Here is a 25,337-nt window from a genome sequence, read left to right as displayed (position 1 = left end):
TTAATGTATAGTATGAAGAGTGTTGGTCCAAGGACGCTGCCTTGAGGAACGCTACTCTTGACAGGAACAGGATTTGATAAAGCATTGCCAATTTTGACCACTTGTTGCCTGTTAGACAGAAAAGCAGATATCCATTTGTGGAGGGGTCCTGAGATGCCATAGGATGTTAGTTTTAGGAGAAGTTTATCGTGTACTACTGAGTCAAAAGCTTTGCCTTGCACGCGCACGTTCAAGCGGTTACGCCAACCACAAGCAGCTCTCCACCGTCTCCCCCTCCGCGCCCCCCCCAATGCGTGGACGGACGGACGGACAGAAGCGTCCCTTCCTCGCCTCCGCCTGAGTTTGGAGGCCTGGCGCTTGGGCTACGGCAGGCCGCCTGTCCCCTGCAGACGACGAGGGCTCGGCCGTTTTCGGCAAGAGAAGCCAAGTTGTGGCTCCCTGACCCCGCCGCCCCCTTTAGCCGGCGCGAATGCGGGCGCGCGAGGGATGCCTCGGGTGGGTCCCGTGAAAAGGCGGCCCGCGTTTGTCTCCGTGTTCTTTGCCCTGAAGGCTGGCGGGTCGGCCTCGATTAGCCGCCTTCCAGCGCTTCTCCACGCTTCAGGCTTAAGTTTCCAGTCCTCCGAAGCTCCGCCGAGGAAAGAGGAAGCAGCGGCGGCCCTTCAGCGCCCCCGTCGCCGGAACCGCCGGTTTGCGGAGCGCAGTTTCCGCCCGGAGCCTTCGCGGCGGCGCTCCCGGCCGCGCCGCTGATTGGCCGCGCCCCGTCCCGTGCCCGGAAGCGTCGGCCACGCGATGGGCAAGAAGCAGGCGCCGGGGCTGGGGCGCTCCCTCCGTCGCGGGGGCCGCCCGGGCGGAGCGGGATGGGTGAGCCGCGCCGCTTCCCTTCCCCCTTAACTCCCTTCCCGCGGGGCGGGGCGGGTCCTGCCGGGGAGCTCCCGCGGCTCCCGGTGACGGCGCGTTTCCTCCCGCAGCGCCACACGAGCGAGCTGAGCGAGCAGGGTCGCGGCCCGCCGCCGCAGTCGCTGACAGAGCAGAGCCCGCTGGAGGCCTTCCTGGCGGCGGCGGAGCTGGCGGGCGCCGCCTTCGTCGCTGGTGAGGAGGGCCGGGCCGGGCCGGGCGGCGGGTGGCGGGGGCACCTCTGCCCGCCTGACGCCGCTTTCCGCCCGCAGAGAAGCTGAACGTGCGCCTGGCTCCCGGCTGCGGGGCTGCAGAGGAAGCCGGCCGGCTGCGGGAGGAGGAGGAGGAGCGGGTCCTGCGCATCCCCAGAAGGTGCGTCTCGCGAAGGACCAGGCCGCTCCGGAGAACCGGGGAGGGGGGGAGGATGGGGGGTCTCCTAGCAAAGGCCAGGCAGGCCGAGGGCGAAGCGCTACTGGGTCCTTTCCCATTTTCTTGGCTCAGGATGCTGGAGTTGCCGTTTCTCCCTGATAAACTTAATCCTGCCTGTTTCAGCCCCTCCTTTTCTCTCTCTTTTCTGAACCATTTGCTCTTCTTTCCAGCTTTGTGATTGTTTGCAAATTGGATCCCTACGTGATAACACCTTTATTGCTCAACTAAATGTGAGCTTGCTAAAGCTGTAGGCAACTTCGATAATGTAAATAAACTGTGTTGAAAGGTGTCTGGTTTTGTTTGTTTTTTCCAAAAAATTTTTTATTTTCCATAATATTTCCAACAATTTAACCAGTGTACAATACATTCAATTATCCAACATTAATTCCTCCCCATAAATTGTACTCAATCGGGCCTGCCCAGTCGCCACTCCCTTCCTTAAATCTTTCTACCCTTCTCTACCTTCTTTTACTTTCTCCACCTTCCTCCACCTCACTTTCCTACTTCCTCTCCTCCTTCCCACTTCTCACTTCCATCCTTTCTCTCACTTCCCCTCCTTCTTCTCCCCCTACTTCCTACCTACCTACTTTCTTCCTTCTCTCTTCTCCTCTCTCCCTACCCTTTCCCTTCTGGAGTGGTTGCTGAGCAGGCCCGACTTTGCACCATTCCAACTTAATTAATTCTTCAATTATTCATGTACATTGGCAATCGATCAATTTATAATCTTCCCCCTTCCCCCCCCTTTCCCCTTCCCCTCAAGACTTCCCAGAACAAAATACAGGGTATTATATCTAACAAACATAATCTGAAATATAACATAAGACATAATCCTCAGTCCTTTCATACCTTCCCACTATCAATTCCCTTCTTTCTTAAACTTACTAATATAAAACAAATCCTAACTTCACTCAAAAGCTAATTGGTATTTTTTAATCTGATACTTATTTTGAATATAATCAATCCACTTTCTCCATTCCAAAATATATTTTTCTTGTGTATAGTCTTTCAAGTAGGCAGAAATTTTTGCCATTTCTGCTAAATTGGATACTTTACTAGTCCATTCTCCAATTGTAGGTAAGCTTTCTTCCAATATTGTGCAATCAATAATCTCGCAGCAGTTATTAACTTCAAAATCAGTTTAGTCTCTATAACAGTACAATCTGGAATAATTCCTAATAAAAAGAATTGTGGAGCAAACTTAATCTTCTTTTTCAAAATGTTCTGCATCATCCACCATATTTTAATCCAAAAAGCTTTAACTTTTTTGCAAGTCCACCATATGTGATAATAAGCATCCTCACAATCACATCTCCAGCATTTTGCTTTCACATTTGGATACATACACGACAATTTTTTCAGATCTAAATGCCATCTATAAAGCATTTTGTAGAAATTTTAAATTTTGTGCTTGTGTAAATTTAACATTCCTCACCCAAATTTTTTCCCACGTTTCTAACATCATAGGTTGTTGAAAATTTTGTGCCCATCTTACCATACAATCTTTGACCATCTACGTTTCTGAATCAATTTCTACCAATACATTATATAATCTCTTTATATGTTGTTGACCTTGATCTTTTATTTGTTTTACCAAATTATCATCACTTTGCCTAATACCAATTTTCTGATCTATTTTCCATCTAGTTTGCAATTGTTCAGCTTCGGGACGGATTGGATCAAAATTGGGTAGATTCGGACGAGAGTTTCGAGACCCGTCTTGTTGAGAGTGTTTGGGATGGTTTTGACCCTGTGACTCCCGAGGACATGGACAGGTTGCTGGGAAGACTGAATGCCACCACATGTTTACTGGACCCGTGCCCCTCCTGGTTGGTGCTGGCCACGCAGGAGGTGACACGAGGCTGGCTCCAGGGGATTATAAATGCTTCTTTGCGGGAGGGGGTCTTTCCCGCTGCCTTGAAAGAGGCGGTGGTGAGACCTCTCCTCAAGAAGCCTTCCCTGGACCCAGCTGTTTTAGGAAATTATCGTCCGGTCTCCAACCTTCGCTTTACGGCGAAGGTTGTAGAGAGTGTGGTGGCATGTCAGCTACCCCAGTACCTGGATGAAACTGTCTATCTGGACCCGTTCCAGTCCGGCTTTCGGCCTGGGTACAGTATGGAGACGGCTTTGGTCGCGTTGGTGGATGATCTTTGGAGGGCCAGGGATAAGGGTTACTCCTCTGCCCTGGTCCTATTAGACCTCTCAGCGGCTTTCGATACCATCGACCATGGTATCTTGCTGCGCCGGTTAGAGGGGTTGGGAGTGGGAGGCACCGTTTATCGGTGGTTCTCCTCCTACCTCTCTGACCAGACGCAGACGGTGTTGACGGGGGGCAGAGATCAACTCCGAAGCGCCTCGTGTGGGGTGCCGCAGGGATCGATTCTCTCGCCTCTCCTGTTCAACATCTACATGAAGCCACTGGGTGAGATCATCAGTGGTTTTGGGGTGAGATACCATCTGTACACTGATGACACGCAGCTGTACTTTGCCACCCCAGGCCACCCCAACGAAGCTATCGAAGTACTGTCCCGGTGTCTGGAAGCCGTACGGGTCTGGATGGGGAGGAACAGGCTCAAACTTAATCTCTCCAAGACGGAGTGGCTGTGGATGCCGTCACCCCGGTACAGTCAGCTGCAGCCGCGGCTGTCTGTTGGGGGCGAGTCATTGGCCCCGATGGAAAGGGTGCGCAACTTGGGTGTGCTCCTGGATGGGCAGTTGTCTTTCGAAGACCATTTGACAGCCGTCTCCAGGAGAGCTTTTTATCAGGTTCGCCTGATCTGCCAGTTGCGGCCCTTCCTGGATTGGGATGCCCTATGCACGGTCACTCATGCTCTCGTTACCTCTCGCCTGGACTATTGCAATGCTCTCTAAATGGGGCTCCCCTTGAAGAGCACCCAGAGACTCCAGTTAGTCCAGAATGCGGCTGCGCGGGTTATTGAGGGAGGGGTTCGGAGCTCCCATGTAACACCTATCCTGCGCAGACTGCACTGGCTGCCTGTTGTCTTCCGGGTGCGCTTCAAGGTGTTAGTTACTACCTTTAAAGCGCTTCATGGCTTAGGACTGGGATACCTACGGGACCGTCTACTGCCAACGTCTATCTCCCAACGACCAGTGCGCTCTCACAGAGAGGGGCTCCTCAGGGTGCCGTCAGCCAAGCAATGTTGGCTGGCGGCCCCCAGGGGGAGGGCCTTCTCTGTGGGGGCTCCTACCCTATGGAACGAGCTTCCCTCTGGACTCCGACAAATACCTGACCTTAGGACCTTCCGCCGCGAACTTAAAACCTACTTATTTCGTCTTGCTGGACTTGCTTAAATTTAAATTATCAAATTGATTTTATGGGTTTTAAATTTTTTGTAAATTTTAGAGGGTAATATTTTATCTATAAGTAGCCATATCAAATAGGTTTTTTTAAGGGTTGTTCTTAGTTTTGTATTGTTGTTTTTTCCTGTATTTTATTCTTGGCTGTACACCGCCCTGAGTCTTTCGGGAGAAGGGCGGTCTATAAATAAAAATATTCTATTCTATTCTATGTCTGGGGATTGCCCATATTGGTATCTTACCATCTAACTTATATTGGTATTTTTTCCAAACCCTCAACAAAGCACTTCTAACCATATTATTCTTAAATGCCTTATCAATTTTCTTGTCATATAATACATATGCATGCCAACCATACAACAAACCGTAACCTTCTATGTTCAAAACCCTTTCCTCTGTTAAATTAATCCAATCAGAAATTAAAGATAGGGCGACTGTTTCATAATACAATTTCAAATTTGGCATTTTTAATCCCCCTCTTTCCCTAACATCTTGCATTATTTTTAACTTTATTCTCTGTTTTTTACCCTTCTACACAAATTTACTAATCCCTTTTTGCCATTCCTGTAAGTTTGCTTCTTTCTTCAATATTGGTATCATTTGAAACAAAAATAAAAATCTAGGCAGAACATTCATTTTTATAGCTGTCACTCTTCCCAACAATGATAATTGTAATTTCTGCCAATTCTCCATTTCTTTACTTTCCGCCACAGTACCTTGTAGTTATTTTTATATAATTTCACATTCGATGCAGTAATATATACTCCTAGATATTTAACCTTTTTTACTACTTCATAGCCAGTTATTCTTTCTAATTCTTCTTTTTGATGTATATTCACATTTTTAATTATCATTTTTGTCTTCTGTTGGTTCACTTTAAACCCAGATACCTTACTATACTGATCAGTTGTCTCCTTTAAATATATAGCTGAATGTGTTGGTTGAGATAAAGTAACAACCAGATCATCTGCAAACGCTCTTAATTTATAATCTTGATTTTTAATTCTAATTCCTGTTATTCGATCTGAACCACGTATATTACTCAATAATATTTCCAAAGTTAAAATAAATAATAACGGTGACAAAGGACATCTTTGTCTAGTCCCTTTCTCAATCTTAAAAGACTCTGTTAATCCACCATTTATTATTATTTGTGCTGTTTGCTTTCAATATATAGCCTTAATTGTTTGGATGAAATAGTCCCCAAATGGCATTTTTTCCATTACTTTAAATAAAAACTGCCAATCCAATCTATCAAAAGCTTTCTCCGCATCCAAAAAAAAAGAGTGCTGCTGAGACCTAGCTGTTTCTTTCCAAATATTCAAGTAAATTTACAATTTGTCTCATATCTCATCTGCCTTCCCTTGATAAATTTTGTTTGTTTTAACCCTATCAAGGTCTTTGTGAGTTTTGCTTAATCCTGAAGAATATGTTGAGTTTAAAACTAGGTTTCATATTTCTACTGTAATTGTGAGAATCAGAGCCTATGAACTGTTCATCGTCTCATCGAGCCTTGAAATCTTGCGTGCTCTGCGGCTTGTTTCCTCTGGTTATGAATAATGACAGGCGGCAAGACTTGGACATCTTTTCCTTGCCTCTTCTGTGTTTTTAAAATATAATTTTCTCTAGAGAACTATTTTTGAGAACTCGACAGTTTGTGATGTTTTGTGTTCTTCAGCTGACCTATGTAACATGTTGATATGGATTGTTGCTTTTGTGTAGCATTAATGTTCGGGAACCCTTTTGGTGAGATCTTTGCCCTTGGGGAAAACAAAGATCGAACATGTTCTTGTACTTGCTCTGCCTTTTTTCTAGGCCACCAAGGAAGGACCTTATGCAGGACAAGAGGTTGGGCTAGAAGAACTCCAGGGTCCCTTCCAATTCTAAGATTCTACAATTCTGCATCTCTTATAGGCAGCTGATAGCCAGCTCTCTTCAAGATGAATTTCCATCACTTGTTTTGCTTTCCTGCTCTTTCACATGTTCTATGAAATCTGTCCTCCCATGAATTTTGAATAGATAACAAAATGTTTTGAGTTCTGTCCCTCTTTCCTTCCGTGTTCCTTTTAACTATCATTCTCGGGTATAGAAGCTGCTTGCAAAAAGTTAGCTCCCATCTTCCCTGAGGGGCAGGAAGAACTGCCTGAAAGACTCACCAACCAGAAAGTCACTTCCCAGCCTGTCCAGCTAGCTCTCTTTTCAGCCTTCCTCTAGGGTCCTCAACCTGTGTTTCCATGGCCCACTACCGGGCTATGGCCTATTCTCAACCGGGCCATGTAAGTGGCAGCCGGTATGCGTGTGCGCACGGCTCAACTTACATGAGCAGCAGGCGCCAGCACTTGCAACTCCACTCGCACAAATGAAGCTGTACGCATGCACACAAAACCATCCCCCTTTCCCCCACCTCCCCACCCCTGCGCCAGGCCACCAACCCGGAAAGGTTGGGGAACACTGCTCTAGCAAGTGCCTTTTGGTTTCCATTACCAAAACTTTCTCTCCCAAGATCATTTTCTACTACACTGAAGCAAGTGTTTCTTTGTGGTGCATTCAGCAGGCTAATAAACCTCTTTTTTCATTTTGTGCTTGTTCTTCCAGGCCACCATGGGACAAACAAACAAGCCCTGCAGCATTGAACCAGGCTGAAAGAGAGAGCTTCCTGAGGTGGAGGAGGCAGCTTGCTTGGTGAGCCTTCTCTCCTGGCGTTGGCCCAGGGAGTCAGCAAAGAACCCCTGAGAAGCCTAAATTGGGACTTGAGGAGACTGCCAAGGAAGGAGAGAGAGAGAGAGGGAGGAGAGAGAGGAACCCACAAGCCTCATCTTGCGGGTTCCACCACTACTACCACCACCACTACTACCCCTACTACTTCCACCATTACTACTCAATGGTAGTAACTGTGAGAGGGATCTTGGAGTCCTAGCGGACAACCATTTAGATTTTTTTGTTTGTTTGTTTACATTTATACCCCGCCCTTCTCCGAAGACTCAGGGCGGCTTACAATGTATAAGGCAATAGTCTCATTCTATTTGTATATTTTTTACAAAGTCAACTTATTGCCCCCCCAACAATCTGGGTCCTCATTTTACCTACCTTATAAAGGGTGGAAGGCTGAGTCAACCTTGGGCCGGGCTCGAACCTGCAGTAATTGCAGGCTTTGTGTTCTAATAACAGGCTTCTCTATTGCCTGAGCTATCCCGGCCAGAAGTGTGCAGCAGCTGCCAAAAAAGCCAACACAGTTCTGGGCTGCATAAACAGAGGGATAGAATCAAGATCATGTGAAGTGTTAATACCACTTTATAATGCCTTGGTAAGGCCACACTTGGAATATTGCATTCAGTAAAAAAGATGTTGAGGCTCTAGAAAGAGTGCAGAGAAGAGCAACAAAGATGATTAGGGGACTGGAGACTAAAACATATGAAGAACGGTTGCAGGAACTGGGTATGCCTAGTTTAATGGAAAGGAGGACTAGGGGAGACATGATAGCAGTGTTCCAATATCTCAGGGGTTGCCACAAAGAAGAGGAAGTCAAACTATTCTCCAAAGCACCTGAGGACAGAGCAAGAAGCAACGGGTGGAAACTAATCAAGGAGAGAAGCAACTTAGAACTAAGGAGAAATTTCCTGACAGTTAGAACAATCAATAAGTGGAACAACTTGCCTGCAGAAGTTGTAAATGTTCCAACACTGGAAATTTTAAAGAAAATGTTGGATAGCCATTTGTCTGAAATGGTGTAGGGTTTCCTGCCTGGGCAGGGGGTTGGACTAGAAGACTTCCAAGGTCCCTTCCAACTCTGTTATTATCTTGGTTCTCTCATAACTGTTGGAGAGACAGAGATGGAGGCAGTTGAAGTTCTTTGTTATCTAATCCTTTTGGTGGAAGGGACTGTCTTAAAATCAAAGTTGCCTTCTACCTAAGCAAAAGGGCTATGGGTCCTCAGCCCCCAAGCATGACAGAAAAGAAGAATATAATCAGCAGCAGAAATTATATAATGTCGGCAGACAAATACTTTGATTTAAACAAGTGTCCTCATGACTGCTGTAGGAGGCCCCAGTCAGTAAACAATAAAATGGAGGTGGGTAGAAGAAAGCCTGAGGTTGACCTTAATTTTTAGCCTGGTTTAATATGAAGCCAGAAAAAGTCACAAAACCCTACCCAGCCCCTTTTAAAATACGTATTTGGCCACCTCAAGGCAGCTGATGCTGCTTCCTCCTCCTATTATCCCCTCAACAACAACCCTGTGAGGAGGGTTGGGCTGAGAGAACGACTGAGCCCAGATCACCCAGATGGCTTTCATGCCTATATAACAGCTGATGCCATTTGATATTTTGCTGTAATGGATATTGGTTTGCGGCAGTGGTTTTTCATGATCTTTCTTCTTCTTTTAAGTTATGTCCTTATAAATTGTCTGAGCAATTTATAAGTGTAAAAAATGAGAGACTTCCAGACAGTGAGGCTAATCATGAGTTCAAAGCACATGTGCGTTTAAGAGTGAGCAAGAGGGGCTCTCCTCCACACAAAGAAACTGATGGGGCATGTTGGGAGCTTCTGTGAGACGGTTTTTCAACCGATGTCAAGAAGCACTCAATATACTGAACATCCAAGACAGGAGGAGGACGTTCGCTCATTAAACAAGATTATCCAGAATGATATTTTTTTTAAATTGCCCTTGTGCTGCTTCCTGTCATGGCCCAGCCTTAAAATGAAATCAATTGAAAATAAAAGTATAGTGTTTAATAAAATTCAGATAATAGCACAGCTTTTATTAAATGGCAGAAACAGCCCTGAAGACAAAGTTAGCCAACAAATGGAGAAGATTGCTTCTGCAAAGGAAAAGGACACACACACACACACACCCCATGTCTGGAGAGAGGGGGCTCCAAGTTGCACCTCCAGGGGAAACTGGCAGAAGCCAGAGTCAGGAAGGAAATTTTTGGTTTAGGATCAGCCATTTCATGCAGCAAAAGGATCAGTGATGAGGGACCTCACAAAATTGCTCTTTCAGATCTGTTTTATTCTGCAGGATTTATGCCCCTCAAGTTCATGGTATCATTCATTAAATAACCATGTGATTGTGACCAGAAAAGCATCTCTTAGTGTGCTTCCTTAAAATCCCCAAAACTCACTCTTCCCCTGCATTCATACAGGCTGGAGGAAGAGGAGAACCTCCTGCTGACCCCGTTTGAGCGAAATTTGGATTTCTGGCGTCAGCTCTGGAGAGTCCTGGAGAGAAGGTACCTCTGTTTTGACTGTGACAGTCCAGCTTGCGTCCTGGGGCCAGGTGGGCTGTCTCCTTGGTGGCTCAGGCTGCCTGTCAGCAGGTGGGATGGTGAAGAGGGGTCTCCTTGTGGACAGGATGCTCTTGGCTGCCATGAAGGAGCAGCCTCGGGAACATGCCCACCTGTGGGCTGTGTGTGTGTGTGTGTGTGTGGGCTAGCTGGCTGGCTGCCTCAGGCTCCATGCTGGGATCCTGTGGATCAGGACTGCCATGAGCTCAGGGTGTGCTTTAAGCTGGGGGAATTTATTTATTTATTTTTCACATTTATATACCGCCCTATCTCCCTAGGGACTCAGGGCGGTTCACAGGCAAATAAAAAGTACATATAAATACAGACTAAAATAACAATTAAAAAACTTATTCTACATAGCCGAATTATTAAAAACTATATAATTAATAAAACCCATTTAAAACCAGTAAATTTAAAATCTAATCCAGTCCTGCGCAGATGAATAAGTGTGTTTTAAGCTCGCGACGGAAGGTTCGGAGGTCCGGAAGTTGACGAAGTCCTGGAGGGAGTTCGTTCCAGAGGGTGGGAGCCCCCACAGAGAAGGCCCTTCCCCTGGGTGTCGCCAGACGGCACTGCCTAGCTGACGGCACCCTGAGGAGTCCCTCTCTGTGAGAGTGCACGGGTCGGTGAGAGGTATTCGGTAGCAGTAGGCGGTCCCGTAAATAGCCCGGCCCTATGCCATGGAGCGCTTTAAAGATTGTTACCAAAACCTTGAAGTGCACCCGGAAGGCCACAGGTAGCCAGTGCAGTCTGCGCAGGATAGGTGTCACACGGGAGCCACGAGGGGCTCCCTCTATCACCCGCGCAGCCGCATTCTGGACTAACTGAAGCCTCCGGATGCCCCTCAAGGGGAGCCCCATGTAGAGAGCATTGCAGTAATCCAGACGAGACGTCACGAGGGCGTGAGTGACCGTGCATAAGGCATCCCGGTCTAGAAAGGGGCGCAACTGGCACACCAGGCGATGTCGTGTCCCACTCCTCCGCTGACGGCCGGGTCAGGGAAATCGGAATCAGGCTTGCCTCTGCAGCTCTGCCCAAAGTCCTAGCAAAGTCCTCAGAGAAGGCAGGAGACCAGTAAGTGACTTCAGCAAGATAAGTTCGACTTTTGCCTGACTCAGAGACTGCCAGAAAGTAGATCCTTTATATAGGCCATGGGGTGTGGCTCCATGACTCAGCACTCATTAAGGCCTGCCCCTCCCTTCCCTCTGTTGCCTCCGCCTATCCAATCTTCTGATGCGAGGATTACTCCAATCAGCTGTTGGGAATAAACCCTCCTCAGGCTCACATGCTGTGGAGGAGGGGGAGGGGTCTAGCTGCTCCGTTTGCCTGGGCATGGAGTCAGGGCTGGGGCCGGGAGATTCTCCTTCTGCAGTTTGTGTGGGCATGGAGCCAGGACTTGGGCCGGGAGGCATACATTCCTCAGTGTTCGGGAGCAGGTAAGAAGGCCCTGGCTGCTCTGAGGGCGGGCAAGACACAACAGGCGAACCTGGTGGAAAGCTCTCCTGGAGACGGCCGTCAAATGATCTTCAAAAGACAGCCGTTCATCCAGGAGGATGCCCAAGTTGCGCACCCTCTCCATCGGGGCCAATGACTCGCCCCCAACAGTCAGCCGTGGACTCAGCTGACTGTACCGGGATGCTGGCATCCACAGCCACTCTGTCTTGGAGGGATTGAGCTTGAGCCTGTTTCTCCCCATCCAGACCCGTACGGCTTCCAAACACCGGGACAGCACTTCGATAGCTTCGTTGGGGTGGCCCGGTGTGGAAAAGTACAGCTGAGTGTCATCAGCGTACAGCTGGTACCTCACACCGAAGCCACTGATGATCTCACCCAGCGGCTTCATATAGATGTTGAGCAGAAGGGGCGAGAGAATCGACCCCTGCGGCACCCCACAAGTGAGGCGCCTCGGGGCCGACCTCTGCCCCCCCTGTCAACACCATCTGCGACCGGTCGGAGAGATAGGAGGAGAACCACCGATAAACGGTGCCTCCCACTCCCAATCCCTCTAACCGGCGCAGCAGGATACCATGGTCGATGGTATCAAAAGCCGCTGAGAGGTCTAATAGGACCAGGGCAGAGGAACAACCCCTATCCCTGGCCCTCCAGAGATCATCCACCAACGCGACCAAAGCCGTCTCAGTGCTGTAACCGGGCCGGAAACCGGACTGGAACGGGTCTAGATAGACAGTTTCATCCAGGTGCAGGGGAAACTGATATGCCACCATACTCTCTACAACCTTCGCCGCGAAGCGAAGGTTGGAGACCGGACAATAATTACCTAAAACAGCCGGGTCCAGGGAAGGCTTCTTGAGGAGGGGCCTCACCACCGCCTCTTCCAAGGCGGCCGGAAAGACTCCCTCCAACAAGGAAGCGCTCGTAATCGCCTGGAGCCAGCCTTGTGTCACCTCCTGAGTGGCCAGCACCAACCAGGAGGGGCACAGGTCCAGTAAACACGTGGTGGCATTCAACCTACCCAACAACCTGTCCATGTCCTCGGGAGCCATAGGGTCGAACTCATCCCAGACAATATCACGAAGACCACCCTCAGACGCCCCATCTGAATCGCCGCAATAGCACCTCTTGCCTTCTCTTTTGCAGCGATGTCGTGGTTCAGATCTTGGATGCCAGGAACCCCCTCCTGTTCAGATGCCGAGATCTGGTGGGTAAAAGAAACTGAGGCAGCAACTCCACTTTTTGCTAAAAGTCACCCGTGTTCTAGGCCAGGCCAGCTATCCTGCCTCCTGGTCAAAATTAGGGTGGTCCTTAGAAAATTAGCAGTTGTGTATTTTGGCTTCCAAAAGACTGCATCTCACACAAATAACAGGTCAGAATGAAGCACCTCAGGTAATTGCTGGGGGGTGGGGGGGAGGACCTGGGCACAAGTGTGGCTACTTGTGCAGAAGCAGGAAGCTTCCTTTGCTTCCTCTGTTCAGAGCAGTTGCGCCTCTGAAAGTTAAGTCCCTCTGCTCAGGAAAGGCTGGGTCAGGCCGATCAGAGTCTCTGCACTTCTGGGCCTGAGGAAGGTAGCAAGGCTGCCTTCCACACCCTCCTGGCAGAGCAACACGTGGGCGTTCAGGCTCCCAAGAGCTTCTTCCCAGGGCGTGAAGTGCCTCCTTTGTGGAGCTGGGCTGGAGGAGCCACACGCAGATGAGCAAAGAAAGGGAAGATGGCAGGGTGAGAAGACAGAAACTCTGAACTTCAGAGTTATTCAGATGGAGGCCCAGAATCTAATAATTGCAGAGCTATTTGCTAGTGACCTTTTGTCCCCAAGGGACTTGCTGAGACTTTGCACATTTTTGCCAGTTGTGCATCACAGACTTTCACTTGCAGCAGCTTCTCTTTTCCCTTCAGCATCCATTATGCAAGCGACTTCTGCCTTCCTCACAGTCCACATTATTAAGACTGGATGGCAGCCATCCCAATGAGATGGCTTCAGCTGTGGGCGTATCCGTCCATGCCTACCATGGTGCTTCCATCTAGGAAAGTGTCCCTTTGATTGAAAATTGTGGTGTGTGACCCATTGCTCCCCTGGTGTCTGGAACCAGGAACAGGTGAAGTTCACCCTTGCAGGGACGGAATGTTCCAGGGTTCCAGGAACATCCTGTTTGCACTGCCTGGGCCGTATCCAGACCATGACAAATCCCTTCCTGAACCTGAAGGTATAGTTTTGGAAAATTGCAAGCAAGCCCTACAGATTGGCACATTCAGGCAGGAAAACTGAACATTATGGGGTGTTACAGCGAACTAATTTAAAGCCACAAACCTGCCAGCAGGATTGCCATTCAACTGCTCAGATCTGTATAGGTGAAAACCTCTGTTTTGGGCTGGACTAGCAGGACAGATTGGTGCATGGTTTACCATAAATGGATAGTATTTAACAGGACTCTCGATAAATCACCAGGGGGCTTGAGGAGAAGTCTTGACTCCTGCGATGGGCAAAAAAGTATTTCGTTGCAACCAAGGACATAAATTGGTAAACGTGAAAACAAAATGGCTGAATCAGCAGCAGCTCGTGCAAAAAAAGTAAGAAGTGCAGCCTGGAGGTTTTCAGCCTTTTAACAGAATAACAGAGTTGGAAGGGGCCTTGGAGGTCTTCTAGTCCAACCCCCTGCTCAAGCAGCAAACCTTGTATCATTTCAGGTACAGGGTTTCCTCTTAAAGTGGATCTCTGGCATCTCCAAAGCTCTCCTGCCTCATTCCTCTGATCTCTTCAGATTGAGGCCTCCAGGATAAAACAGCCGACAGTCTCAGATGTCCTAAGAGCACCAGATTGGGATAGACCTGATAGTGATGAGGAAAGAGTGTCTGTGGTGCTTCCGGGTGCACATTAACGCATCGTCATGGGATCCTCGGTTTCCTTCAGGTCTTTCTGGTTCCAGCTCTGAATACCAAAATTTGCTGTGACCTGCACTTCCTCACTCATGCTAGATTTCCCAATCAACTTTACATGCAATGAAGGGTAGTCCGACTGGGGTCTGATGATGCATAGTTTAGTAATGGACGTGCTTGTGGTTAGTAAAGAGCAGGAATCACAGCATGATGGCGCTCAAGGGGGCCATTTAGACCACTGGAACAAAGACCTGGCTTCCTGCAGAAATAAATGCCTGTTTAGCCTTTGCCCTAAGATGCCCAGTAAAAGAAAATCTAAATCATCATAATGGGTTATGTGGTTCCATTATCCAACTCCTCTTATTTTTAGGATTATGTTTCCAATTATGGTATATTAAGTTACAGTATTCTTAACAGGCTGTTATGTACATTAGCAAATCAAAAATAAAAGGATTAGTCTAGCAAAGAAAAAAAAAAGATTCCTTGAAAGAGCCATGCTGGTTTCTGGCAATTACATTTTTTCAGAGTGCTTTCAGATCATTCTGCGAGATGCTGTGCTGTGGAAAGGACCTTGGGGGACGGGAGGAGGATCCACAGCTTAGTTGACCTCTGATAGGAAGCAGCTCGGTCTGCAGGTGGGCAAAAGCCTTTTCCCAGGGACCCTCCCTAGTTTTTTGGGGACTAAAAAGAGAGGAGGGTCCCTTGGGAAAGGCTTCCCAGGCTTACCCCACCTGTCCTGAGATGGCCTGAGCTGCCCGTCTTCCAACCATGGCCCTTTTCTTAGGCATCAGGGTCTGCTCTCTTGGGGAGATCTGTGTCAGACCGCCCAGTCTTTAGTTTTCTGTGTCTTCCATGCCTTCAAAGAGAGAGGCAACTTGGCTTTTCTCCAGATATTGGCCACACTTCAGTTAAGAGGAACGTCCGATCCCTCACCTCCTTCCTTTGACAGTTCACGGTGCAGTTTCTCTGCTTCTGGAGATTGAAAGAGGCCTTTCCTGACCACGTTTCTCTCCATTTCGACCTTCAGTCCAGCTCCTGGTGGCTTTTTTTGGGTGTGTGTGTGTGTGAGAGAGAGACGGGTGAATCAAAATGGGCCTTGAACAGGTCTGCCTTTTCTTTGTTAGCTGTTGGTCTTTAGGTTTCCCTAATTGAGCAGAGTTGGTATTTCTTTTGGGCACAGAAACCCTTCTTTATTCTTACCATCCTTAGAATCACCTCCGGGTGGCTTACAAATCTGATAAGTAAATCAATCCTTCACCATCCTCATTCTGAGCTTTGTTTTCATAGTTCTGGCATACCTATCCATCCTCTTCCTCTCCCACCTGAACTGTCCTCTTATCCTCTCTTGCCAAGAGATCCTACTAACCATTGCTGGCCCAGCAACAGGTGAAGAGGACGGTGGTCATCTCCAGCTTTGTTTCCATTTATTCCTTGAAGGGGGAACTGTGTTTAAATGGATGCAACAAAAAAAAAAAAGGAGAAAAGAAATTTGGCTGCCCAGGGAATAGACACCAGCGATTTGGGTCAGCTGAAAAAAAGTGACCAGAAGCAGAGCGTGAGGCTCAGGCCCAGACTCCGTAAGGGGCTGGACGATTATCCGATCGGGGTGTGTGTGTGGCCATCGGGGACACTCCTAAGGCTTAGGAGGGTCTTGCAGACTGCAGTCATGGGGTGGGTGTGTGCCAGTGGGACTGTCTAGCACTGGAATTAAGCCCAAGAAAGATGTTTGGTTGTGTGCAGTTTTTGTTTCCTTCAAGAAATCCAGTGCTGGAGAGTCCCATTCATCCAGTGTTTCCACTATCCCAGTTCTTTCACTAAATTTCCCCTGGTGGTTAGTATGGAATAGCTGACCACTTTCTGTCAGGAGAAAATTCTCATCAGACAGTTGAGGAATTCCCTGGGAGGACTGTGCTTGGTGACATTCATCATCCAACTGATGACATCACAGGGCGACAATATTTATAAATATAAGCTGGCATCATTTCATGTGACTGAACAGAGGCGGCTCCTCCCCCGGAAACAAGAAGCAAGTTCTTGTGGCTGTGACTTCCTGCCTGAAGACAACTCATCCTTTCATGACCATGACTGCAGAACCATCCGATTCTGGGGATAATTTAGTCCAGGCATCTCCAAGCCTGGCAACTTTAAGGCTTGTGGACATCAACTCTCAGATTTCCTCAGCCAGCATTCTGGGAGTTGAAGTCTACAAGCCGTAAAGTTGCCTAAGTTGGAGGTGCCTGAATTCTAGTCCAGCACCTTGCCCAGTGAAGAGCTGCCCCACTGCCTAGCATCCCCAACAGGCGGCCTTTCGAAAAGCCTCCCAACAGAGGGAACCAGGCCGCCTCCTGAAGTTTCTCTTCTGTTGCTGAACAGCTATTACAGAACATTTCCTGAGCTCCAGCCAAAATCAACTTCCTTGTAATGGAAACCCATTGATGCTTGTTCTGGAATACTTCTGAATAATTCTACCCCATCTTCTTTATAATTCAAATATTTAAGGACAGCTTTCTTGTCTCTCGAACAAACTCTACGTTTCTTATTGTCCCTCCTAAATTTTCCCTTCAGGCCCATTTTGGTTGCTCTCCTCTGGACTTGCCCCAGATGGACAACCTAGAAATGTAGAAAACTGATGGTAGAAAGAGCTAGTGGTCCGTGGAGTCTGCCCTTTAAGTTTTCTTGCTGTTTGTTTTTAAATTTTTGTCAGATGATAGACATGTGTTTTCCCCAGGGATGTTTAAACTCAGTTTCTGACGCTTGGCCCTCTACCTCTGCTGGAAGTTGGTACGACTCCTTCTGTGAAGCCATCCCTTCTGAAATGACTTTTCTCAGTTTGGCCCCCTGGCTCTTGATTTTTGCTTGACTTTTGATGTCTTTCCTAGAAGGTGCTCAGAACTGGATTTGGGTGCGATCTGAGCAACAGGTTAGAGAGGAGCAAAAGATCCTCTTGATCTTGACCATCTTCCCTTTTGTTTGTATTAGCATCACACTCTTGGCTCACATTTGGGTTGGGATCCACTGAAGCACTGAGATCCTTTCCACTGAAATCCTTGTTGCCCAGAATGTTCCCATCTGGGGATTTACCCACCCACCCAGGTGTAACACTCGGTGTTTGTGGCAGAGTGGTGTTGTCGTGTCCCACTCCTCCGCTGACGGCCGGGTCAGGGAAATCCGAATCAGGCTTGCCTCTGCAGCTCTGCCCAAAGTCCTAGCAAAGTCCTCAGAGCAGGCAGGAGACCAGTAAGTGACTTCAGCAAGATAAGTTCGACTTTGCCTGACTCAGAGACTGCCAGAAAGCAGATCCTTTATATAGGCCATGGGGTGTGGCTCCATGACTCAGCACTCATTAAGGCCTGCCCCTCCCTTCCTTCTGTTGCCTCCGCCTATCCAATCTTCTGATGCGAGGGTCACTCCAATCAGCTGTTGGAAGTAAACTTTCCTCAGGCTCACATGCTGTGGAGGAGGGGGAGGGGTCTAGCTGCTCCGTTTGCCTGGGAATGGAGCCAGGGCTGGGGCCGGGGGATGCTCCCTCCTCTGCAGCCTGCTTGGGCATGGAGCCAGGGCTGGGACCGGGAGGTGCCCCCTCCTCTGCAGCTTGTCTGGGCATGGAGCCAGGACTGGGGCCGGGAGGCATACATTCTTCCGTGTTCGGGAGCAGATAAGCAGACCCCGGCTGCGGTGAGAGCAGACAAGACACAACAGGTGTCTATTCCCTGGGCAGCCATGTTGGGTTACCGTTCCTTTCTTTTGTCCGGTTTTTTTGTTATGTCCACTTAAACCCAGATCTCCTTTAAGGAATAAATGGAAACAAAGTTGGAGGTAAGCATCATCCGCCTCACCTGTTCTTGTCCGAGCCATGGGTCCGTCCCTTCTTTTCCCTCCATCGATAGAGCCAGAAAGCCCCCAGTGTGGCTCTTCCTGTGTTGTATTTGCACTTCCATGGTCGTATTTTTGCATGGCTCCTGGTTCTCCTGTGCTTCCTTTGACTTGGTGGTTTCTGGCCACGAGAACTCAGCTAGTACTTCTCTGAACTTGCTTTGATTGTCTCTCCAAAACTCGAAATTTCTGAGGAGTTTTGGGATCTTGCTCTCCTGGCCAAGTTGTTCTTTATTGCGTCCCTCCTCCCTGAAGGTTCTGAAGATTCAGTCAGACCCTGGAGGGTCCAGACCTTCTGCCAGCTGGGAGCAGACCGGGCCAGCGTTAGCTTTGTCTCGTCTCCTTCCTGCCTGAATGTTCGCAACTGGACTCCCACCTTCACATTCTTGGGTCTCCATGCTTCTTCCTCCTTCTTCCTGCCAGATTCTCTTCCACAGGATCTTTTAAAATGGGGGGATCCCCTCACTTCAGTCTCCCGTCGCTTGGCATATCTTGTAGGAATGCTACGCTAAGGAAATCAGCCTGGAGAAGGAGAACCTCCTCCTGCTCAACAAAGCGGACCTGCTGGGGGAGGAGCAGCGCTTGGCCTGGGCCCAATTCTTCGAGCGGGAAGGGGCCCGCGTGGTCTTCTGGTCAGCCTTGGCAGAGGGGAACCGGCTGGGGGCCAACCTTGAGGTAAGAGGAAACCCTTCCAAAGACCAGACGGTTACGTGGCACCCAAACTTTCAGCTGCTTAGTGGCCGCCTTGAAGTTCCTGCCTTGTGAGTGCCTTGCGTGGACCGCCTTGACTGGCGTGGTCTTCTGCCCTCCCCACCCCTTCTCTGGCTTTTCTTTGGGAGTGTTGTTTGCGTTACACCCACTTCACCTGGCAGCTGTGCCACCTTGGTGGTTGAGACCTTTCCAGCCACGCCCTCTCTGGCAAGGAGGGGATGCATGGAGTCTGTTTGGGGGGGAAAGGGGTCTCTTCTCCGGCTTTTGGCCACAGGCCTCCCCTTTCCTTTGCTCAGGAGCTGGAAACCATGGAAGTGGCAGAGCCGGTTGGCCAGGGTGCCAGCCCGAGGGAGGAGCAGACCACCCACCGAGGGAGTCCCCCTGGCACCCAGCAGGAGAGCAACACGGAGGAAGAGGGTGACGTGTATGAGGACTGTGAAGAAGAGGAGGAGGAAGCCTGGCTGACCTGCTCTGAAGATGGGGAGAATGAGACTCCCGTTGTGCCCTTGGAGAGAAGCAGGGCTGACCTCTCACAACCAGCAATGCCCCCTCAGGACCTCCCTGTCAGAAACAGCAGCCGCCTGGTACAAAGAGATGAGCTCCTGGAGATATTTAAAGCCGTTCATGCTGGGAGGAAGAAGGTCAGAGAAGGAGAACTGACCGTTGGCTTGGTGAGTTAATGGTTGCCCTGGGGACATGCTGGCTGTCAGGTCCTCCTTTGGCTTGACTCCCACCCACCTTCCCTGCAGAGCAGGTGGGCAAGGGAACACACACACACACACCCCGTGCTTCTGCCATGAGAGATGAAGTGGGGCTCCGTCCTGGTCCCGGTTGGCCAAAGGTTGTGCTGGGGGAAGTGTGGACTGTGTGAAAAGACTTCTTGGGGGGCGGGGAAGACAGAGCACTTTTCCTCATTGCTGAGTTGAAGTGACCAGCAATGGCCAGGCTGAGGAGGGGAGGCCCAGAGGAGGATGGGCTGCTGTGTCTTGGGGGCTCCTCTACTTATATCACTTTTACAAGCAGCTTTTTCATTGTGTGCAGTCAGACTTCCATTTGGTTTATTTCTTCTAGCACACATAACTTTTCCTCACAGCCTGTTGAAAAAAACGTGCTACTCTGTACCCTTAAATACCTGAACTCTTAGAGCCCAAAGAGGAGCTTCAGGAGGGCCACCGGCTTGGGGCCGAAATCCCAGTCCAGACCTTCCCGAGAGGTGGCTGTGCAGCCTCTCCTTGAGGGGGACCCCTGGCCCCTCTGGGTCGCCGAAGGCTTGTCAGGCACCTCGTCTTCAGGGAGCTGCCTTCCTGTAGCTTCCATCTCTTACTCAGAGGAAGCCCACCTGGCCCTTTCCCAAGAACCCCCCTTCTCAGAAGCAGCCAGCTCACAGACATGACTCGGCCAAGCTCCCTGAAGTGATCAGTATCTGCTCCGGCCCCTCCCTCCCTCCCTTTCCAGGTGGGCTACCCCAATGTGGGGAAGAGCTCGACCATCAACACCATCCTCGGAAAAAAGAAGGTGTCTGTCTCCGCCACGCCAGGACGCACGAAGCACTTCCAGGTAGTGTGAGGAGCTCTGTAGGCTGATGGTCGGAGACCCCTCCCTCCCTCCCTCCCTCCTGCTTGGTCACCCCCTGGCAGTGAACCCCCCCTTTTAAACTCCATCCGGGAAAGGCCTGGCATCTGGCCAGTGGTGGGATTCAAATAATTTAACAACTTCTTTGCCCTAATGATTTCTTCCAACAACCAGTTTGCCAAACTGCTCAGAAAGTTAACAACCGGTTCTCCCGAAGTGGTGCAAACTGGCTGAAACCCACCACTGCATCTGGCCCAACAAAGGGGTGCCCTGTTGACTGCCTCATTCTTCTCTTTGGAGAGCCCGGGAGGTGGCAAAGGGCCCTTGCTGGTTCCCCTGTGAGCGAAAAGGCGGAGGGTGCAGAAGCCCCGGGATGAAGCCCCCCTGGATCTGCTGTGGAGGAAGCCCAGCTCTGGGCTGGCCTACCCCCTCCTCCCCTGCAGGAAGGAGAGGCTTGTCCTGACCTGGGGGTGGGCTTTGCAGACACTGTTCGTGGAGCCCTCCCTTTGCCTTTGCGACTGCCCTGGCCTTGTGATGCCCTCCTTCGTCTCCACCAAAGCTGAAATGGTGTGCAGCGGCATCTTGCCCATCGATCAGCTGCGCGACCACGTCACCCCCATCAACCTCATATCCTTTCTTGGGGTGCACCATGGCTGGACAGGGGAGGTGTACAGAGGGTGGGTAGGGAAGGGAGAGGCATGCCCGGGGTGGTGGGGGGAGGGAGGAAGGAAAGAACTTGTGAATGACTTTGCCAATATTCTTCATAGCCTTTGCTGTGGGGTGGGGTGGGGTGGTCTTTCCCCTGGAGAATTGGTGCTGCACATAAAAGCCAGTTTCCTGAATAAGGGAGGCAGGCAGTGGGCCTCTGGCTGGAGAGGGCAGGTCCTTCAGGTCTCCAATGTCTGGAAACAACTGGGAGGCAGAAGGGGAGGGGCTGGCCCACCCAGATAGGGCTCAGCTGTTCTAGAGTGAGGAGGGGAGACGGGGGGGGGGTTCTCTCAGGAGGGAAAGAGGATCCCCAGTTCAAAGGCAGTTCCTTCACTCCCCCACGTCTGCCAACGGATCCCTCGGCCTGTCTTGGAAGCCACTTATGGGATCAGCATCCTCCGGCCACGCGAGGATGAGGACCCTGACCGGACACCCACACCAGAGGAGCTTCTCTCGGCCCTGGGCTGTGAGTAAACACCCCCCTGGGAGGCCCCGAAAGGGTGCCAGGGTGTTTGTGCAGGATCTGTATGTCCTAGTCCACAAACTGCAGGGAGATGAGGGCAGGGGCTGCCACTTGGACCGCTGGTCTGGAGGGTGACCTCTGGGGTTGGTGGGGGAGACAGGCATGGGTAACTTTTGGGGGGGCCTCACACCAGAGAAAACCGCTGGGCAGAAACCTTTTGGGCCAGGAACAGGCAGCTCTCTGGCTGAGCACTTAAAAAGGGGAGGAAGTGGGAGAGTGCCATTCCCCAAGTGCAGATCCTGGGAAGCTCTTAAAGACTACTCCTCTTCTTCCTCCTCAGCAGTAAATCTGATCCTCCAGCCCTGGGTCTCCTTGGAAGGGGGAGAGAGGGGAGTCTAATTGCCCTGTGGGGACACAGCCTTGATAGGGCCCAAGTGCTGGGTTAGGCTAAGCTCTGTGTGGCCCTCTTGTCTCTCCAGCAAAGGTCCTGGGGCTTGGGCTTGCTTCCCCCTACGATGCTTGTCCTGCAGGTGTGGTGACCCCTGGCCTCTGGCTTTCTCTCTCCCCTCTACACAGGCATGAGGGGCTTCATGACGGACCACGGGCAGCCAGACCAGCCGCGCTCAGCCCGTCTGGTGCTGAAGGACTTTGTCACGGTGCGTTTTCGGGTGTCTGAGCCGTGGTGCCGGCCTTGGGACAGAACCGCTTCCAAAAGCGGAGGGCGCAGAGGATGCATCCTTCTGTCCCAGGGGCTTGCCGTTCTGCTTGACCCTCTGCAGGTCTCTGGCCTGGCAGGAGGCAAAGCCCCCCAGAGCACCACCACCCCACCCCCATAATTCAATGAGGGATTACTGCGAGGAGGGAGAAGCCTCCTTTACTCCAGGATTTCTGATCAAAATGGGAAGACATTTCCTAGAACAGACAGGTAGAAGGCTGATGTACCATATGCAGCAACTGCCCAGCAAGTCTTCAAGGCCAGGCTTGGCTGCTTTTATTCAGGGCCGTTGAAGAAACCACTCTTCCTCCTTTCCCACCTTTATCCCAAGCCCAAACCAAACTGCAGGTGGTTTAACCCAATGTGTAAACCCAGACAGAAAGCAAGGAATACCAGGAAATGGGGAGGCCAAGGATTAGTGGAAGCTGGCTGCCTGGGCAGGGACCAGGGGTCGGCCAGGGCTGCTTTCGGGCCTGTGGGCACGGCCTTGCTCCCCCAGATGGCAGGTGTTGTGACCGAGGCCCAAGTAGTGATTACCAAACACAATTCAGTCCTAAACCAACTTATTTTATTAAAACAGGTGAGAATTAATTCATTTGCAGCTTAGTTCAAAACAAATTCTTTATAAACAATCCTTCGGCCTTATCATCAACCTTTGTTGTCTTTGGCAACCTGCCAAAGGCTTTTCTTGGCAAACCCCCCACAAAGTTCAAGAGATGCTGATAGGAATCAATGGTGCTTTTCCACAAAGAACCCAACAGCTTGTTGCTACTCTTTTAAGCCTTACGGGAGTGGCCAATCATCTTCTGGCCTTACTCCAGAGTCGTCCTTTTTGCTACAGCTGTTCTTGCCTTCTGGTAGCTCTTCTCATGCGTGCACTAGGAACAGGCTTCTTCAGAGGCTCTGGAGTCTGTGCATCACTCCCAGATGGCCCTGGTCTCATCTCTGCCTCTGACACAGAGCCCTCGTCTGCGCCTTCCCCGACTCCCCGACTGGCCCATTGTCCTCCTCACTGTCCAACTCTGCTGCCAGGTCCTCAGGTTGCTCCTGAATGTTTCTTCTCCTGGTCTTCCCTGCAGGGCAAGCTGCTCTATTGCCATCCACCTCCGGGCACAGATGCCAAGCTCTTCCAACGGGGTCTTGAGCGGCTTCGTCCCAGCAAAGAGGCAGCAGCACAACGTAACGGGGAGCAGGTGTCTGGCAGGGGCCCCAAGGCAAAGCAGATGGAGAACCCAGTGGACCTGGCCTTCTTCCACCAGGTGAGGCAGGGGAGGCCTCAGGCGGTCAGTGGTCCTGGTCTCGCTCCTCCCTGCAGTGGTGGGGGGGTGCGCCCCCGAACAAAGCAGCTTTCAGGATTTGGAGCACTGCAAATGGCCAGGATAACTGATGTGCCCCGTACCCCCTCGTCTTCCTGCCCTAATGGGGGCTCAAAACAGACTTGGTCTCCAGAAAGGAGAGGGGAGAGTTGCTGGACTGACCCAGATGAACCTCCTGCCCTGGCATTTGCCTTTCCTGTGTGCCTCCGTCCCCCTACCCAGTCCCACCTCTCCTCCCCCCCCCAACATTGATTCGGCTTCCACAATCTGTTGAGCCGGAAGCTCACTTTAAAGGAGCTGGCTTTGCAGAGTGCAGGAAGCCTAAATTAAGCAAGGTTAACTCTAACCAAGTTAACGTTGTGCAAACGCAACCCAGCTGGCAATCTTAAGCACTTAAAATAAATGCAGCCATGGCAACACCATAAGATCCACAAGGGTTCAAGACCGAGCGTAGCACACAGACTTTTAAAGGAGTCGTGTGTTTTTATTGGGGCCGAGCCAGGGCCGAATGGGCAACGGTTGGTTCTCCAGAAACCGTGCCTGAGGCATCCCACACAAGACTTTTTCCCATCCTCTCCTCTCTTCTCGCACAGCTGCTTCTTGGGAAGCTCCTAGGAGGGTTTGCCCTCTGGCCATCCAATATCCAGCAGCCCCTTCCCCTTCAGTGCAACATTGGGCTAGGCCTATGCCTGTCCCTGGACGGGGCCTCAATGCTGTGGCTGTCTTCCAGGAGAATGTCCGGGCCCTGACCAGAGGCAACCGGGCTGGACTGGGCTATCCAGCAGGGACAGCTGCTCACCCCCCTTCCGGACCTGACTTGGCTGATGGAGCCGGGAAACCATGGAAGAGGCACGGGAACAGGAACAAGAAGCAGAAGCTGCGCCGCCTCACCAGGCACCTGGAGGCCTGATTGGGGGAGGCGGGTGGGGGGAGCAGAGGCTCCTGAGGCAAGGGGCTGTCCTGGTGCTCAACTGGGGCATTCAGAAATAAAGGACGTTCCTTAATAGTATCTCCTGATCACTTGGGCTTCATCATCTCCTGAATCATCACGAAAGGAGACAGGCACCAATCGGCTGGCTGACAGGATTGGGTGGTTCTGCCAGAGAGGTGGGTGGGATGGCTTTTTTATGGGTTTTTTTAAATTATGCGCTGGATTTATCAATTTTGTAAGCTGCCAGAAGCCGAACTGTAATATAACTTTGTTAAATAAAATAAATGAAATGTTGAGAACTACCTGTCAGCAGAATCTACTCCCCAAGTGGTGCCTTTTCCTTTTTCAAGCCCTGCCTCAGTTAACTTCCCACCCTGGCCTGGCAGGTGTATTCTGGTAACAGAGTTGGTTGTAGAAGCCATGATGACTTTAGCAGCATTGCTGTGTGGGTCTTGCTATAAGGCCAAGGAGAAGGCTCAAGGGCGGGGGAGGGTCCTGCTGAAGAGCACCCCAAAGGCATTCGGTTGGCCTCCATGGAAGACAATGCTGGACTGATGGGCCCTGGCCTGATCTGACAAGGCTGCTGGCCTTGGCCAGCTTGGAGCCTGTTTGGGTGGGGGTGAGGATTGCCTGGCCCTCTTGCGGGGATTCTCAGCAGGTGGAAGGCTCTCCCTGGGCTCTCAGAGGGCTGCTCCTCTTGTTGACATTCCCTGCAGCTCTTTCCCTCTCTCCCCCACAAGGGAGCGCTCTTCCCCCTGGATTAGCCACAGCAAGAAACAAGCCTGTTTCCCCTTATGGG

At 50.6% G+C, this 25,337-nt stretch overlaps 1 protein-coding gene across 1 annotated transcript; it reads left to right on the top strand.

Annotated features, from left to right (window-relative positions):
• Positions 1 to 701: 701 nt before the first annotated feature.
• LSG1 (large 60S subunit nuclear export GTPase 1) lies at positions 702 to 24,837 on the top strand. Its single transcript, XM_058187347.1, has 14 exons — positions 702 to 861; positions 969 to 1,089; positions 1,167 to 1,266; positions 7,234 to 7,320; positions 9,780 to 9,866; positions 12,519 to 12,579; positions 18,621 to 18,797; positions 19,130 to 19,504; positions 20,289 to 20,390; positions 20,889 to 21,032; positions 21,456 to 21,579; positions 22,153 to 22,232; positions 23,371 to 23,550; positions 24,338 to 24,837. Exons 1-14 carry the CDS (start codon positions 790 to 792, stop codon positions 24,515 to 24,517), a joined length of 1,890 nt encoding a protein of 629 aa, XP_058043330.1. The 5' UTR covers positions 702 to 789; the 3' UTR covers positions 24,518 to 24,837.
• Positions 24,838 to 25,337: the final 500 nt, after the last annotated feature.

This window comes from Ahaetulla prasina, chromosome 6 (genome assembly GCF_028640845.1).
Source record: "Ahaetulla prasina isolate Xishuangbanna chromosome 6, ASM2864084v1, whole genome shotgun sequence".
Taxonomy (NCBI): Eukaryota; Metazoa; Chordata; class Lepidosauria; order Squamata; family Colubridae; genus Ahaetulla; species Ahaetulla prasina.
Note: the sequence above shows the minus strand (reverse complement) of the source record. Positions and strands in the feature narration are given on the sequence as shown.